The sequence below is a fragment of the Perca flavescens genome, chromosome 4, assembly GCF_004354835.1.
Source record: "Perca flavescens isolate YP-PL-M2 chromosome 4, PFLA_1.0, whole genome shotgun sequence".
Classification (NCBI taxonomy): Eukaryota; Metazoa; Chordata; class Actinopteri; order Perciformes; family Percidae; genus Perca; species Perca flavescens.
In genome coordinates, this window is record NC_041334.1 from 33,177,505 (window position 1) to 33,195,317 (window position 17,813).

General features: G+C 41.9%; 1 protein-coding gene across 1 annotated transcript; it reads left to right on the top strand.

Annotated features, from left to right (window-relative positions):
* The first annotated feature begins 15,311 nt into the window (after positions 1-15,311).
* Positions 15,312-17,813, top strand: LOC114553745 (oocyte zinc finger protein XlCOF6-like). Its single transcript, XM_028575084.1, has 2 exons — positions 15,312-16,495; positions 17,792-17,813. Exons 1-2 carry the CDS (start codon positions 15,366-15,368, stop codon positions 17,811-17,813), a joined length of 1,152 nt encoding a protein of 383 aa, XP_028430885.1. The 5' UTR covers positions 15,312-15,365.

Below are 17,813 nucleotides of genomic sequence, written 5' to 3' on the forward strand. Positions count from 1 at the left end.
ATGATGTGTATGTGAATATTCCGATGGAAATAGGTAGATCACTGTTTGCTGATGATGGAGCTATGTGGCAAAGAGGGAGAAATATTGACTATTTGATTAAGAAAATGCAGGATGCAGTTACGCGAGTTGCAGACTGGGGAACACAATGGGGGTTTTAAATTTTCAGTGGAAAAAACTAAAACTATGTTCTTTACAAGGAAGAAAATCCATGGTTGTAATCTGACACTATATGGAAAGAATTTGGAGAGAGTTGATACTTTTCGTTTTTTAGGTGTGTATTTTGATATGAGACTGACGTGGAAAGAACATGTTAGACAGGTGGTTAGTAAATGTAAAAAGGTGATCAATGTTATGAGATGTCTTGCAGGATTGGAGTGGGGGGGCTGATTTTACATCAATGATGTATATCTATCAAGTCTTCATACGATCTAGGTTGGATTATGGCAGTATTGTATATGGATCTGCAGCTAAATCTGTACTCTCTGACCTGGATGTTATTCAGGCCCGTGCTCTGAGGATTTTGGGGTCGATGAAAACTGCTCCAGTTTGTGCTCTGCAAGTTGAGGCAGGTGAAATGCCGTTGTGGCTCCGTAGGATACAGCTTATGGCCAATTATTGGATACATTTAAAAGGCCATGATGACTGGCATCCTACAAAGAGGGTATTGGAGAATTGCTGGGAGAGGGGTAAAGAGGGAAAGGCAAGTTTTAGATGGATAGGTGAGGAAATAGCAGAGCAGATGAAAGTCCAAGAAATTGAATTTTGCTCAACTGTTCTGTGGCCTGTGATGCCAGCCTGGATGCTGAATATTGCATGTGTAGATCTGGAGTTGCTGAATATCAAGCGCAGTAATAAGACCGTAGACATAGTTCAAGAATATTACGACTATAGAGATAGAAATTATGGTGGCTGCAGTGGTGATCCCCAGTTATCAGACTGGAGTCAGTAGGAGAACTTCAGACTATTTAAGTGTTTATGCAGTTGAATTGTTAGGTATTTTGTTAGCTGTACGATGGGTGGAAGGGGTGATGGTGCGCAATATACTCATTTGTAGTGACTCAGTGTCAGCGTTGTCGAGTCTCAAATCAGGATCAGCCAGGAATCACCAAGAACTTGTTTATAAATTCAAGGTTTGTTGATCAGGGTGTGAATGTGGTGTTCATGTGGGTTCCTGCTCATGCAGGAATACCAGGTAATGAGCGAGCAGATAAATTGGCAAAGGAGGCGGTTAAGAAGGGTAATGTAGATCTGACTATTAAACTATCGAAATCAGAGGGGAAAAGCATTATGTGGGAAGAAATTTCCAAACAGTGGCAACAGTATTGGGATGGTGGAAATAAAGGGAGGAAATTGCATATGATTCAGGCTTCAAGGTAGGCCAAGGAGGGGTGAGTTACAGTGGGTTTAACCGAAAAGAGCAAGTAATTATCAGCAGACTGAGAATTGGTCACAGTAAGTTAAATAGTACACTTTTCATATTGGGGAAACATCCAACTGGCCGTTGCAGTGTGTGTTAGGAAATGGAGACAGTGGAGCATGTCTTGATGTCATGCAGGAAATATATTCGAGAAAGAGAGGTTATGTTTGCTGGATTACGGAAATTAGGTTTAGTTGATCTCAGGATTACAGATGTCCTTGAAAGTGGAGTTATCATGAATGGAAGGAAATATTTATTTGCGTTTTTGAAAGGCACTGGTCTATTTAGGAAATTGTAGTTTAATGTATTGGTATGAATAACTAGGTAATGGGTAATTGTCAATAGGAGGCAGTAATGCAACGACTTGGCTGCCAACTGCCGTTAAACACTAAAGAAGAAGAAGAAGAAGAAGAAGAAGAAGAAGAAGAAGAAGAAGAAGAAGAAGAAGAAGACATCCTGGGTGTTTTATTTTGAAGGACTACAGAACGCAGAAGTGATTTTCTTCACTTTGGCTGACTGCAAAATGGCCTCTCGCTTTTTAGCCCTTAAACGAGTCCCTTTGTTCTAAAAATGAACGTGTGAGCTCCACCAGAGCCTCGGTGTGTCCGGATAAACCTGTCTGAACGGACGGACGTTGTGCTGTTCATCTCTGAATGTTTGAACAAGGACTCATCTCCCGGCTAAGCTATTCAACTTAGCTTAGCCTGCTAGCTGGTTAGCAGCACAGCGCTAGCCCGGAGTCACGGAGCAAACCGTGTTTCTGGAGGAGTTTTGTGTGGAGAAAAACGTCCACGTCGCCGCGTGAAAATGTGTAAAGTCCAGATGCTGAGAGCGTTGGTGGAGCAGCGACTAACTGCGGCTGCTGAAGAGATATTTGGGCTGTTTGAAAGAACGATAGCAGAGTACGAGGAGGAACTTTGTCGTTCAAAAGAGGAGAACGAGCGACAACGGGAGCTACTGGACGCTGTTTACAACCCTCAGCTTCGGCTACACAGAGCAGGTTTGGTCATTAAACCTTCAGTTGATCTTTCTCTCCTTCCTGGGATCTCTTCTCTCAGCAACGATAGGACGTATGGAAATAAGCGTTTGGTCTTTAACAGGCCTTCGCCAAACCCACCAGACTCCATGTAAATAATTAGGACTTTTATCTTCCAAGAACACACTGCATTCAAAGTAGACAGAAACTAAATAAAACTACCAAAAGCCGTCTTGGTTCATCTTTCCACTGTTCCAACTATCACCACTCTGGTTTGGTTGGAATAAACCCTTAATTCACCCATTTACATGTGGAGATATGCTGGTTCTATACACGCTAAAAGTCCTGATTATTTACATGGAGTTTGGAGACGGTGATTTCGGGGCGGTTTTCTTTTCTCTCCTCCCTCTACGTTACGTTGTTTACGTTCTCTACGTTCATTGCGCAGCCCAGGAAATTCGACGTGTAACGTTAAATCTCAGGTTGTATCTCTTTAGTTTGGACTGAGATTCGGTGTCTGTGAAGTCGGTGCATTTCATGAGCAGACCTCAACCCCCGAGGAACTTTGTTTCAAACATTCAGCACAACAAAATAGGGGAGATGCACAGTCATCTTAACAATAATGAAGTAACATGTTTGAGAGAATGTGTAAATATGGTTTAATATCTCTGCATGGTGTCTGTTCCGGACACTATTTCAATGTCCAGGTGAGAGTGTGGGAGAAAGGAGATGCAGAGTCACTGGATTAATCCCCCTAAATTCACTTAGGTTACGTTCACACCACAAGTCTTAATGCTTAATTTAGATTTTTTTTGTTGCTCAGATACAATGTTTTTGTTTAGCTGTTAAAATGTGGCCTATATCAGATTCCACTGTGAACTGTTTGCGGTTTCGAACTGACCCGCATGCCCAAAAGACCAATAACGATGACAGACATCAGAGTCAGCACGCTGTTGCACTAAAGTTAGGGAGGTTATGGAGGAAGTCAGCATTTTGGGCTTTCATTTCAAAATGTAGCTTTAAGGCTTCTCACCTTCCTTTGAAGCTGCAGCCACGTTCTCCTGTGTCCCCGTTCTTCCATTTCGTTTTGCTATTTTTTTCAAAACCGGAGTGGTTACGGTATGATCCTTCTAGTTTTGATTGAATTGAAGTATCTCCCCATACACTAATTAGGTCAAACACCTCCCTCTCCCTCCATTGACTTGCTCCATCACTGTTCTCCATGTTGTAGGCCTAGTCAGGTTTTTAATGTGACTGTCTGTGTCTAGTGCTAACTCCTGCCGTCGCAGATTTGTGACAAATGTCGATGTAGATTGGTGTAAAAGTTGTATCAAATCCGCCTTGGTTGATCACACTGCGGCCGCATTGAAAAGAATCTGATTCAGGACCACATATGGAAGGGGTCTCAATCTTTTCAATATTTGAGTGTTCACACTACTTCTGAAGAAGTCTGACCTAGTTCACTTTGCGGAAACACAAACTAATATATTTATTCATACACACAATGAGGCATATTCTCAGTTGTGACTGAACTGTATTTTTTGATTTACTATACAGGCCAACTTTGATCTTGACATATAGGATAAGCATTCTGTAGCAAATAATAAACCCACTATTACAATTGCATTATCTTAATGCAGTGTCACTACTTCAGCATGTAAATAATGCACCTAAAATACAAGCACAGCTTATGGTGCTTTTCCATTACATGGTACCTGCTCGACTCGCCTCGACTCTACTCGCCTCGACTCGCTGTGCGTCCGTTTTCCATTGCAGATTTTAGTATAGCCTCAGCTTGGCTGGTCGTCATAGCGACTGCCGTGGGCGTGGCTTAGTAGCTGGCTTTTCCCATTGACATATCCCCGACGCATTTCCTGGTTCTCCGTCTCCGTAAACAGCATGATATCAAAGAGATGGATAACGTTTACTGCTCCAGATTTCCCACCGTGGTCACATATATATGACTCTAGAGTCGCTACTCGCTTTTTTTCTCCCACATATATATGACTCTAGAGTCACTACTCGCTTTGTTTCTCTCACATATATATGACTCTAGAGTCACTACTCGCTTTGTTTCTCTCACATATATATGACTCTAGAGTCACTACTAAACTTTGTTTCTCTCACATATATATGACTCTAGAGTCGCTACTAAACTTTGTTTGTCTCACATATATATGACTCTAGAGTCACTACTAACTTTGTTTCTCTCACATATATATGACTCTAGAGTGTTTTTCTCTCCACATATATATGACTCTAGAGTCACTACTAAACTTGTTTCTCTCACATATATGACTCTAGAGTCACTACTCGCTTTGTTTCTCTCACATATATATGACTCTAGAGTCACTACTCGCTTTGTTTCTCTCACATATATATGACTCTAGAGTCGCTACTCGCTTTGTTTGTCTCACATATATATGACTCTAGAGTCACTACTCGCTTTGTTTCTCTCACATATATGTGGGTCAGTGACAAATAAGGGTTGGTATGATGTCCAAATCAAAAATATGCTTTAAACTTGTTAAAAGAACATGTTAGATGTTTGTTTAAATGTATAGTTTGCATTTCTGTTGGTGTCATAGTATTTTATATGACATTTCTACAATTTTTAACCAATTAAAGAAACACAGTCCCATTAAATTGTCAAATGGTGTAACCATAAAAGCATGACAAGTATTAAATAATTCACCCTCCTAGAAGTTATGCAAGTGTACTGATGAAAATAAGTTATTTATTTTGATCTACCATCTCAAAGTATATTTAAAATATTTCATTTCTAAACTTAAATAATATGGGTTTTTGTTGTACTGAGCAAGTCAGTATGCCGTAGACATTAATGTTTTCTCTCTATTCTTGGGTCAGTTGGTTTAAAATCATTTTAAATTTAATTTTTACAGTGAAGTAGAGTGCTAAAATCATATTCATAGTAACTTTTTTGCGCAATATCAGAATTTTATGAGAAACATTGGTTACACCAATTGACATTTATCGGTTACACCAACTGACCATACTATCTGTACAGAGAACGACAAGCAATTGACACATAGAATTGAATGAAAAGTCATGGAGTAAAATGATTTAGGTATTTTAATAACTGAAAACACTTTAATAGATATTTTTTCAAAACACACATAAACAATACTCTTAACAATGAAGAACCAGATTGACCTCTGATTTCAGTATAATTTCTGCTTAGAATCCAAAAAATGGCACTTCTGAAGGAAAAATTTGTAAGAACAATTCATACATTTTATTCAATATATTACATTAATAACAACCATGTCTACAATCAAATTTAAGACAACAATATCTAGCAGAGAGAAAAATTACCACTATATTCAAATTGTACATACAACAATGAAGAAACGGATTGGCCTCTGATTTCAGTACAATTTCTGCTTAGAATCCAAAAAATGGCACTTCTGAAGGAAAGATTTGTAAGAACAACTCATACATTTTATTCAATATATTACATTAATAACAACTATGTCTACAATCAAATTTAAGACAACAGTATCTAGTAGAGAGAAAAAAATTACCTCTATATTCAAATTGTGTATACATTGTGCATGAGAGAGAGAGATTTTTTTTATTACTACATTCTAATTACTACTTCTAAGGTTTTGGAACATTTCAATCCATCTCTCTGAGAAAAGTTCACAAGGATTACACATCCTGGCTTTGAGTTTGGAATTTTTTCCAGTCTTCTGTTGTGAGTTTGGAATGACGGGAGTTGACAGGCTCTGGCTCAGAGATCATGAAGAGCACATCAGATTCAAAGTAAAAGAGGAAGTCGGGTGGGTGAGGCCAGGTGAAAACATTCTTTGCACTCAGCTGTTTCATGCAGCTCACCTCTATCTCATTGCCCACAACCTGAACGATCTGCCCCACAAAAGGCTTACCCTCATAACTCACAACAACGAATTTTCCTTTCTGATTCAGGCTGGGTGGTTCTTTGACTTCTGACACATTTCTGAAGTCTACTGTCGATGGATTGTAACATTTGCAAATGGCTGCTGGTCTCGAACAGAAGCATGAGATGTCTCTGTACCGAATTGTGGCTGGCTCTGTGGAGATGACTTGATGCAGCTTCATGGTGCCCTTTACAGCTGGCACAAGCTCTGGCACTTTTTCATCAAACTTTTCAACATCCTCCTCAGATATCCAGTAGAAGTTTACGGTAGACTTCTGTTTGGTCAGGAAGTCATAAACATCCTCAGGGGTCTGCAAATCTTTTCCTCTCTGCACTGCTGTATCGGCAAGACGCTTCACAGTTGCCCCAACTCCATCAGGTGCGCCTTTTCCGTGTGCTTTCTCACTGAAGTTCCAAGTCACACTCTTGAAACCCAAGAGAAAAGGTACAGTACTCAAGAGGTAAAAGTTCTTTCGGTTCCTGTACTGTGTTACAGGCCCATCACTTATAATGTGGAGGGAGGAAGGCGGCGTTTCACATTTTGTCATGGCATCTCTCACAACAGGTTCTAAATGTGCCCACACAGCACGTTCGTCATGGCGAAGACAGCCAGAGATGGTGGCATAGGTGTGAGTGGCATTACCTTTGTATACCACACTGGTGTGGATGGTGGCCTGTTTCCGGCTGCCACCAAAGTGAAACGGCTGGATCTCGCTATTTAGTTTGCAACCATAATTTTCCGAGAAATCAATATGAACACACAGTTCATCTTTAAGCAGAGAATGTTTTAATTCTCTTAGGGACCGGGTCTGGTGCAGGCAGTTAAACTGATGGCGTGTGAAGGCGTCTAGCTTCTTGTTCAGGAGACTGAGAAGGTCTGCCGTCCTGCCACTCTTTTCAATCTTGTGATAGTTTGCAAATGTTTTCTCCTCCACTGTAACAACAATCCTCTCCCACTGCTCCCATGTGATGATGCTATTATCCAGTGGGCCCTCAAACTCCACCTCATTGTAGCAACACTTATTACATAAGCGGTACATACACTTCTGGTTGGTCGGGTCACAAACAATGGCTTCCAGGAGCTCCGAAATGCTGTTAGTCAACAGGATACCTTTCTGACAGAGCCTGTCAACAATCATTTTAAAGTTGTCATGGTCAAAGCAGCTACAGGTGTTTCGGTCGGACTCTTTCGCTTGAGTAACGTAAAAAGGGCAGTATCTGAGGAACTGTCGATAGGAGACTGCATGGTGTTTCAGGGCGGTTGTATTGTAGTTGGAGTGGAGGTCTTTCAGAGAATGAAGAAGTACTCTCCTTTGGTGTTTTATTTTATTTTTTGTAACGGTGTCTTTCTTACCTGACAGCATGCGGCTACTTTCATCTCTACAGAGAAAGCGGACAACCCTCTCCTTTTTCTCCTCTGCAATTTTCTTTTTGTCTCTCTTCTTGTTTCTCACACTTACTTCCTTTCCTTTCTTCGCTTTGAGCCTATCAACTTTCCCTTTTAGCTTTTTTGCCTTCATTCTTTCACTCTTAAGTTCCTTTCTTATTTTGATGAGCTCAAACCTCAGCTTTTCCCTTTCCTTCAGCACTGCTCTATGTTTGCTGGTAATTTTCTGCACTGCCCTCACAGGAGTTGAGGATGCCTGTGGTCCCTCTAAACTTTGCTGCACATAGTCATGATCACCAACATTCACTATGTGCTCTGGAGGGCCATTAAACTGGTAATCTGCTGTTGAATTCAGTGAGGGAGGAGTAAGGTTCAAAACTTCAGTAAGCACCCTTTTCTTCTCTCTGTACTGCCTCTGATACTGCTTCCACTTTTCCCTCATCTGCACTTGTTTTTCCCTGGGCAGATCTGCGACTGGGATGTTTGTGATCTTTCCCTGTCTCTTTGTCCTTTGATAGCTAAGAGTAAAGAAGAGCAATACAACGGTTAGTCTTATGTCCAGAGCCTAGCACTAGTGTGTGTGGGGTGGGGGGGTGTAGTTTACCTTTGCCTTCTTTTAGCAAGATAATTTGCCCTTGCAGCAGGATCCGCATTAACCCGCGCTCTGTGGCGAGCCACTTTTACTTTACTTGTAAGAGGCATCTATTAGTAGAAGAAGAGAGAGTTTGTTGTTTGCGACAATGTTCATAATAACACTTCACGTTAGCATGTATTAATTAGTAATGCTTATCAAAATAAACAATGGATGTATTTAAACAACCAAGGAGCTGTAATCATTATGTCGTGCTACTAGCTAGAGGTAGAGAGTGCTAGCTAGCGCTAGCTAGCACTCCTCTACAGGAGACCGATGGATGTGCCAGTGCGATTTGCAAAAATCCACAGCTCCCTGTTCAGATCCACCAATCAGGACCAGGGGCGGTGTCTAACTGTGTGTCAATCACTGCTCAGACACACACATTTCATAGTGTCCTCCCCTCCCCCGCACATGAGCTGCAGATAGGTTTCCTCCCCTTCCCCCCTATTCACACACGCTCCGTTGTCGGGGGAGGGGCTTAGGAGACTGTTTCGGGCTTTAGCAGAAAGGCGGGAGGGACTGAGAAGTTGTTGATGTTCAAATTTGTTGGCTAAGCTAAAGCTTTTTTTTAAACACTAAGGCTTTACACTATAATGATATAGCCTAGCCTAGCTAAAAAAAGCTAGCTTAATAAAGTTGTGGATAAATTAACTAAACTTTAAAAAAATACAAACAATAAACACATATTTTCACACATGAAAATATGTCTAAATAGTAATTAACCTCATATATCAACTTGAACCAGTAACTTAACTAGTTATATTTGAAAAGATTGGCCAAACATTGAGAGGCTTGTAGTAGGAGTCAAATGGTGTAACCGGTTACACCATTTGACATTTCAATGTAAAATCAAATTTGACAGGCATTATTATGGACACATAAATCAGCAAATGGCCTTGGTGTGAAGAAATCAAACATCATTTTTAGACTAAATACACATTTTTATTCAAAAGAATGTTTTTCAATGTTTTACTTGGGTCATACCATTTGACATATTAACCAAAGATATCTGGACTTACCCTAAAAATGTCTTATTAACTTATATTTATCAGAGAGTTACTAACCTTGTGATGCAGCAGTTATGCTCATCAGGGGTCCTTTCCTCTGATGTCATTTCCTGTCATGTGGTCTTCTTGCTGATTTTGACAAAATGGCACCTTGAATGGTGGTTACACCACCTGACATTTCAGGAAGCTAGCATGACTGACAGTATTCCCTAAATTATTAAAATAAATATAAATATAATTTTTAATTATATTTTAAATATGTATAATAACCTTTAATTTAGGTTAATGCCTAATTAGTTTCTGGGATCTTTTATTAAGACATTTGCCCTTTTTAAGTAAGCTAAACATTTTGGTACAAAGTTTTGACGGTTACACCACTTAGACATTTTTGCCATTAATCGCCAATTATTCTCTTAAAATTGATTAAAACCAAACTCTTTAAAATATGGCCTCTAAAAAAGAACATTTTTAAGTAATTTGTTTGTTTTTGTTTTAAATTGAATGTATTTAAATTGACTTTAACCTTATAGACACAAAAAAGTGGCGTCACGTCATTGACCCATATGACTCTAGAGTCGCTACTCGCTTTGTTTCTCTCACATATATATGACTCTAGAGTCTCTACTCGCTTTGTTTCTCTCACATATATATGACTCTAGAGTCGCTACTCGCTTTGTTTCTCTCACATATATATGACTCTAGAGTCGCTACTCGCTTTGTTTCTCTCACATATATGACTCTAGAGTTGCTACTCGCTTTGTTTCTCTCACATATATATGACTCTAGAGTCGCTACTCGCTTTGTTTCTCTCACATATATATGACTCTAGAGTCGCTACTCGCTTTGTTTCTCTCACATATATATGACTCTAGAGTCGCTACTAAACTTTGTTTCTCTCACATATATATGACTCTAGAGTCGCTACTCGCTTTGTTTCTCTCACATATATGACTCTAGAGTTGCTACTCGCTTTGTTTCTCTCACATATATATGACTCTAGAGTCGCTACTAAACTTGTTTCTCTCACATATATATGACTCTAGAGTCGCTACTAAACTTTGTTTCTCTCACATATATATGACTCTAGAGTCACTACTCGCTTTGTTTCTCTCACATATATATGACTCTAGAGTCGCTACTCGCTTTGTTTCTCTCACATATATGACTCTAGAGTTGCTACTCGCTTTGTTTCTCTCACATATATGACTCTAGAGTTGCTACTACCGCTTTGTTTCTCTCACATATATATGACTCTAGAGTTGCTACTCGCTTTGTTTCTCTCACATATATATGACTCTAGAGTCGCTACTCCATGAGCGGGCCACTCTCTCACTTCTCCCTCGCTCACTAGCTCCCCACACACACACACATACAGTGGGGAAATAAGTATTTGACCCCTTGCTGATTTTGCAGGTTTGCCCACTTACAAAGAATGCAAAAATCTACAATTTTAATCATATGTACATTCTAACAGTGAAAGACAGAATCCCAAAGAAAATTCCAGAAAATCACATCATATGAATTTATTAAAATTGATAACCATCTGATGAGGAAAAACAAGTATTTGACCCCCTGGACAAACAGCATGTTAATATTTTGTAGAAAAGCCATTATTGGCCAGCACAGATGTCAAACGGTTTTTATAGTTGGTGACAAGGTTTGTGCACATTTCGCAGGGATGTTGGCCCCACCTCCCTGCAGACAGCCTCCAAATCATTCAGGTTCCGAGGTGGTCGCCTGGCAACTCGAATTTTAAGCTCCCCTCCAAAGATTTTCAATCGATTCAGGTCTGGAGACTGGCTAGGCCACTCCAGAACCTTGATGTGCTTCTTCTTCAGCCACTTTTTGTTGCTTTGGCGGTGTGCTTAGGGTCGTGTCGTGGTTTCCATCCTCAACCCATCTTCAGCTCTCTCACTGAGGGAAGGAGATGTCGGTCCAGAATTCCACGATACATGGCCCCGTCCCATCCTCCCCTCAATACGATGGAGTTGTCCCGTCCCTTGGCTGAAAAGCACCCCCAAAGCATGATGTTGCCACCACCATGCTTGACGGTGGGGATGGTGTTCTTTGGGTTGTACTCGGTGTTCTTTGCCCTCCAAACATGACGAGTTGAGTTGAGGCCAAAAGTTTCTATTTTGGTCTCATCTGACCACATCACCTTCTTCCAGGCCTCTTCTGAGTCGTCCAGGTGGTGAATGGTGAACTTCATGCGGGCCTGTACATGTTTCTTCTTGAGCAGGGGGACCTTGTCGTGCGCTGCAGGATTTCAATCCATGACGGCGTAGTGTGTTACCAACCGCCTTTTGTAACTGTGGTCCCAGCTGCCTTCAGTTGATTCATCAGTTCCCCCCTTGTGGTTTTGGGATGATTCCTCACCGTTCGCTTGATCAGGGACACCCCACGAGGCAAGATCTTGTGTGGAGGCCCAGACCGAGGGAGGTTGGCGGTGGTGTGGTGCTTCTTCCATTTCCTGATAACTGCACCGACAGTTGATCTTTTCTCTCCAAGTTGCTTTCCGATTCTCTTGTAGCCCATCCCAGCCTTGTGCAGATCAACAATCTTGTCCCTGATGTCCGTAGAAAGCTCTTTGGTTTTGCCCATGGTGGTGATGTTGGATGCTAGTTGTTTGGGTGTTGACAGGTGTCTTTTATACAGGTAACGAGGTGAGGCAGGTGTATTTGATGTAGATAATTGGTTCGGATTGGGGCTGTTTCTTAAAGAAAGACTAACTGGCTTGTAGGAGCCAGAATACTTGCTGTTTGTCCAGGGGGTCAAATACTTGTTTTTCCTCATCAGATGGTTATCAATTTTAATAAATTCATATGATGTGATTTTCTGGAATTTTCTTTGGGATTCTGTCTTTCACTGTTAGAATGTACATATGATTACAATTGTAGATTTTTGCATTCTTTGTAAGTGGGCAAACCTGCAAAATCAGCAAGGGGTCAAATACTTATTTCCCCCACTGTACGGCGACTCGACACACACGCACACATCACACATGCACACACCAGTGCACCAGTATAACCATCAGGCCACTTGTATGCTACGGAGAAAGCTCTGCGTGGAGCCTCCGGCAGCAAAAAAACACCGCTGGCTAAACTATTTAAAAATGCCGTCTCTCGCTAGCAATGCAGTGATCGGTGACGCTTCTTTCCGACCAATCAGCAGCCTGCAGGGTTTCACGTCACCTTCTCGGCTCGCCTCAGCTCGCTTGGAACCTCGACTGAGCAGGTACTAAAAAAAGTACCTGTTAGCAGGTACCAGGTACTTTATTTAGAGTAGAGTCGAGGCAAGTAGGTACCATGTAATGGAAAAGCACCATTACAGTTCTCAAGGACGCACACGCGTGATCTCAACTGGCTAGTTATCCTCGTGTGTCCGCGCTATTCTCCGACTACACTCTAACAACGCAGCCCTATTTCTGATACCGTGGGGGGCAGAAATGTTGCCATGGGGGGCCGCCACGGTCAAATCAACATAGAGGAAACACTGCTTTAACTGTTGTATAATGTAATTGTTTTGTAATATAGTGTCTTGTATCGAGATCAGTGACACTTATATACTTAATATATGACATGTAGGCTATGAATTTATGTAAACTGCTTAGAGAGAGAGCTGTGTGGCGCTCTCATTACCTCCGCTGCCTGCACAGTCCTATTTTCTGAACGACGAAGGCATTTCATCATCTGCTGTCTTAGTTCGTAATCCCCTGTGTCTTTTTGCCAATAACTGTTTTTGCCTTCTCTGAGATGATTTGACGCACTTCTTTCGACATTTTTGAGCTACCGCGGAAATGTCAGAGCGCGTCACGTGACGATTCTGAACGAATCACGTTGTCAGAAATTGGCATCAGCCAATGAGATTGCGCATTTTGAGTTAAATCCCCCCCCCCCTTTTACTTATACGATTGGTTGCTGATCAAAAGGAAATGACCATATTTGGATCCGACAGCATTGTATAGGAGAGAGCGAGCTTTCCAACGGTATAAGAGATGACAGGGTGCAGACAGCGGGATGATTTAGTACGCCAACTTTTGTTGAATTATGAGAAATCTACCGACGCAAACAGGCAAAGTATAGTAAAATAAAGACCTAAATGTGTATTTTGGACTGAAAGGAGACTTTGTTATTGAACACAAATAGCCAAAAATCTCAAAATTGACCAGTGGGGAAAAAAAACAAAACGATGTTTTTACCTGCCGTGTCTCGCCTTAAATGTGATATAGAAATAAAGTTGCTTTGCCCTACAACCTCCAGCCTGTCAGTCACCAAGGCATAGTTTAACACCGTGGTACCTACCTGTCAAAGAGGACGTCTAACGTTAACCATACCTGCTTTCACCTCGCCGTTATATACGCCGTCTGTGTGCGGTTTTGAAAAGTGTAACCCCCAACTGCAACCGCTTTGCCAGCATTGCCGTGACTCACTGGGACTTTAACAAACTGCAGGGTCTATGTCGTTTCGCTCCGTTGGCACTACAGTTCTGCCCGTGTGTGTGAAGGAGCTTCGCTCTCTGTCAACATGCAGACAGGACAGATATGCTCCCGCTTATGCGGTGGCGGTTACTGAAATTTGGCACCATTTGGTCTAACGTGAATCGGCCCGACGGAATTCGGTCGGTACCACCGGTTATAATCTTTACACATTTACATGCATTTTTAACGATTAACCATGGATCCTTACATAATGGATTATATAAAAAAAAACACTTTGATATGTTATTAATCTGTTAGTTTAAGCTGACGTTGATCTCTGTCTTTGTTTCAGACTTACCGTCACATGGCAAAAAACAGAATGCTGTTAAAGAGGAGCAGCAGGAGTGTAGCTCCAGTGTGGACCAGCAGGAGCCAGAGCCCCCCCCACACATTAAAGAGGAACAGGAGGACCTGTGGAGCAGTCAGGAGGGAGAGCAGCTTCAAGGGCTGGAGGAGGCTGATATCACCAGGAACTCACATCCACTTTTACAACCAGAGACTGAAGACCAGCCTGGACACTCTTCTGATCCTGAGACCGACAGTGCTGATTGGAAGGAGACCAGAGAACCTCAGTCAGCTTTAAACTCTCTGAAACATGATTCAAGATGTAAGAAACCATTCAGCTGCTCGGAGTGTGGAAGAAAATTTGGGACCATGCAACATCTGAAGATACACATGAGAACTCATACAGGAGAGAAACCTTTCAGCTGCTCTGAGTGTGGTAAAAGATTTGGCCGCATGACGCATCTGAAGAGTCACATGATAACTCACACAGGAGAGATGCCTTTTAGCTGCCCATTCTGTATGAAACAATTTTCATGGCGGGGAAATTTAAACAAACATTTGAGAGTCCACACTGGAGAGAAACCTTTCAGCTGCTCGGTCTGTAAGAAATCTTTTACCCATCAGGAAAGTTTACCGAGACACATGAGAATCCACACAAAGGAACCATTCTGCTGCTCCGAGTGTGGAAAAGGATTTTGCCACGAGACACTACTGAAGAGTCACATGAAAACTCATACAAGAGAAGAACCTTTCAGCAGCTTAGTCTGTAAGAAATCTTTTCAACAGGATACACACCTAAACTCAAACATGAGAGTCCAGACAGGGGAGAAACGACGACAATTTAGCTGCTCGTTCTGTGAGAGACATTTCACAGCGAGAGGGAGTTTGGAGAGACACATGAGAATCCACACAAGAGAGAGGCATACATATGTATGCATCGTCTGCGAGAAACCTTTTATATATAAAGGGAGTTTAAATAGTCACATGAGAGTCCACAGGGGACACGAACTGTCTACTTCCTGTGTTAGTAACGTAAAAAAGCAGCAGGAGTGTAGCTCCAGTGTGGACCAGCAGGAGCCAGAGCCCCCCCCACACATTAAAGAGGAACAGGAGGAACTGTGGAGCAGTCAGGAGGGAGAGCAGCTTCAAGGGCTGGAGGAGGCTGATATCACCAAGTTCCCATTCACTCCTGTCCCTGTGAAGAGGGAAGATGATGAAGAGGAAGCTCAGTCCTCACAGCTTCATCAGAGACAAACTCAACACATGGAAAGACAACAATCTTTCTGTGAGGCTGCCTCACAATATATCAAACAAGAAACTAAAGTTTTCGATGACGATTGGAAGGCGACCAGAGAACCTCAGTCATCTTTAAACTCTCTGAATAATACTGAAGTCCCGGTAAGTCGTATGACTGATACTGCTGGTGAAAAACTGTTAAGCGGCTCTAAGTGTTGGAAAGGATTTGGCCACAAGACACTTCTGAAGACCAGCACGATCACAGAAAAGATTCTGTTCAGCTGCAGCGTTTGTGACCAAAGTTTCACCTGGTACAAAGAGCTCAGGAACCATCAGTGTGTTGGTGGTCGGAGTCAAACTGAGAACAGAGAGGCAGAGCCTCCAGCGAGCAGAGCACCTCAACACACGGAAACAGAAGCTGATGGAGAGGATTCTGGAGGACCAGAACCAGCCAGGAACTCACATCCACTTTTACAACCAGAGACTGAAGACCAGACGGGAGACTGTATTGACAGTGCTGTCGGTGATGAGAGATGTAGTGCTGGTGAGAAATCATTTATCTGCTCTGAGTGTGGGAAAAGATTTGACACCCAGACAAATCTAAGGATCCACATAAGAACTCATGCAGGAGAAAAACCTTTCAGCTGCTCACACTGTAAGAAATCCTTTACACAGAAAGGCAATTTGCAGAAACACATGGTAATCCATACAGGAAAGAGACTACATAGTTGTTCCGTTTGTGGTCAAAAATTCTTGTACAAGGACCATGTTACTTCACACATGAAATCGCACACAAGAAAAGGAGCTTTCAGCTACTCATTCTCTGAGAAATCTTTTTCGCAGAGTGGAATCTTGCAGAGACAGTCAAATCACTTGAAAAATCGCACTGGAGAAAACTCATTTGGTTGTTCTGTCTGCGGTGACAGATTTTCATATAAGTCACATCTGACATCGCACATGGCCGTCCACATGAGAGAGAAACGATTCAGCTGCAGTGTTTGTGAAGAAAGATTCACTTCGCATTCACAGATCGAAACGCATGAATGTGTCGGCCGTCAGTCGTCGCAGATTCATCCGAGTCAAACGGAGGAGAAGAGAGAGGCAGAGCCTCCAGCCAGCAGAGAAACTCAACACATGGTAACAGAAGCTGATGGAGAGGACTGTGGAGGACCAGAACCAGCCAGGAACTCACATCCACTTTTACAACCAGAGACTGAAAACACAGACTGATCTCATAAAGTGGCATATGTATGACATGCCAATTCGTATGCCATTTTGGCGTGTTATCAAGACGCATAATCGCTTTTTAGCGTGTTTATCAACGCCGTTCGGCCACCATTGACCTACATATGTGAATTTTTGCCGTAGCAAGTGGTATGAAAGGAGGGAGGTTGGTTGTGACAGCCGGGATCGCGACAGGAGAGTTTGTTTTCCAATGCGTGTGACGTTGGTCACCGTGGTTTTTTTGTGTTACTAAAGCCTTTCCAAATGTTCTTTTTTTTTAAATTATTTTACACACTCATGTAACGGTGTTCTCGCGATAGTATGGCACGTTCTCGCATGTGTATATTTACATCCACTGTATACAGCGTAGACATACACGTGGATAGCTCAAAATGCGTACAGATAACACGCCATTTGGCTTTAGGAAAGTGGCGTTTATGTTTATGCAAAGTCATGATGCCACGTTGGGAAACAAGTCTGTGGAGGGTCAGGGTGAAAACATGTTAAATGAGCAACAGTATGGATCTCAGGGAACACTTTACAATTAAAGCTGCAAGCAGCGACTGACGAGCCTTGCACCTCTCCGTGTGACAGGCTGAGACTGGACACCGGTCGACACCGCTGTGCATTGGTGTTTACTGTATACAATGTAGACTTTTTTTCTATACCAGGGGTCTCCAACTTTTTTTAATCTAAGGCCTACTTTAAAAAAACAAAAGTGGCTACTTGCATCACATCACTAAGATTTATTTACACAACACACATGAGCTGAATGAAGCTACTGTTTGTACACAAATGCAATTCCCAAAACTTCACGTCAAGGTTCATGACTATTTTACATTTCTTTTAGCCCAGGTAGTTAGCTACATCACTGAACATAGAAACGAATCAGACACACATTCAAATGCTCTCTAAACGGACAGCATTACCGTGGGTATGCTGCCGCCTGCTGGTAGAGACAGTAAATTACAAAGTTAGCTAACTTACTTTTAATATCGTGGTCATTTAGTGTCTCAGTTTTAGTGAGCTACTGGGAAAATGTAGAAAAGCTACTTGTTGGACACTCCTGGTGTATACTGTACACAACTTAGACTTTATTTCCTGCATGGAGTTAGTGGCCAAAATGGCAGAGGTCATTCAATGAAAACTCAAGCTTTTAATAACTTTTTATCTTTAAGTTCTTTAGATTGTACAGATTTATTTTCCAGTTGATCGGCTTTAATCTCTAGGAGGAGCTCTTTGAACTGGTGA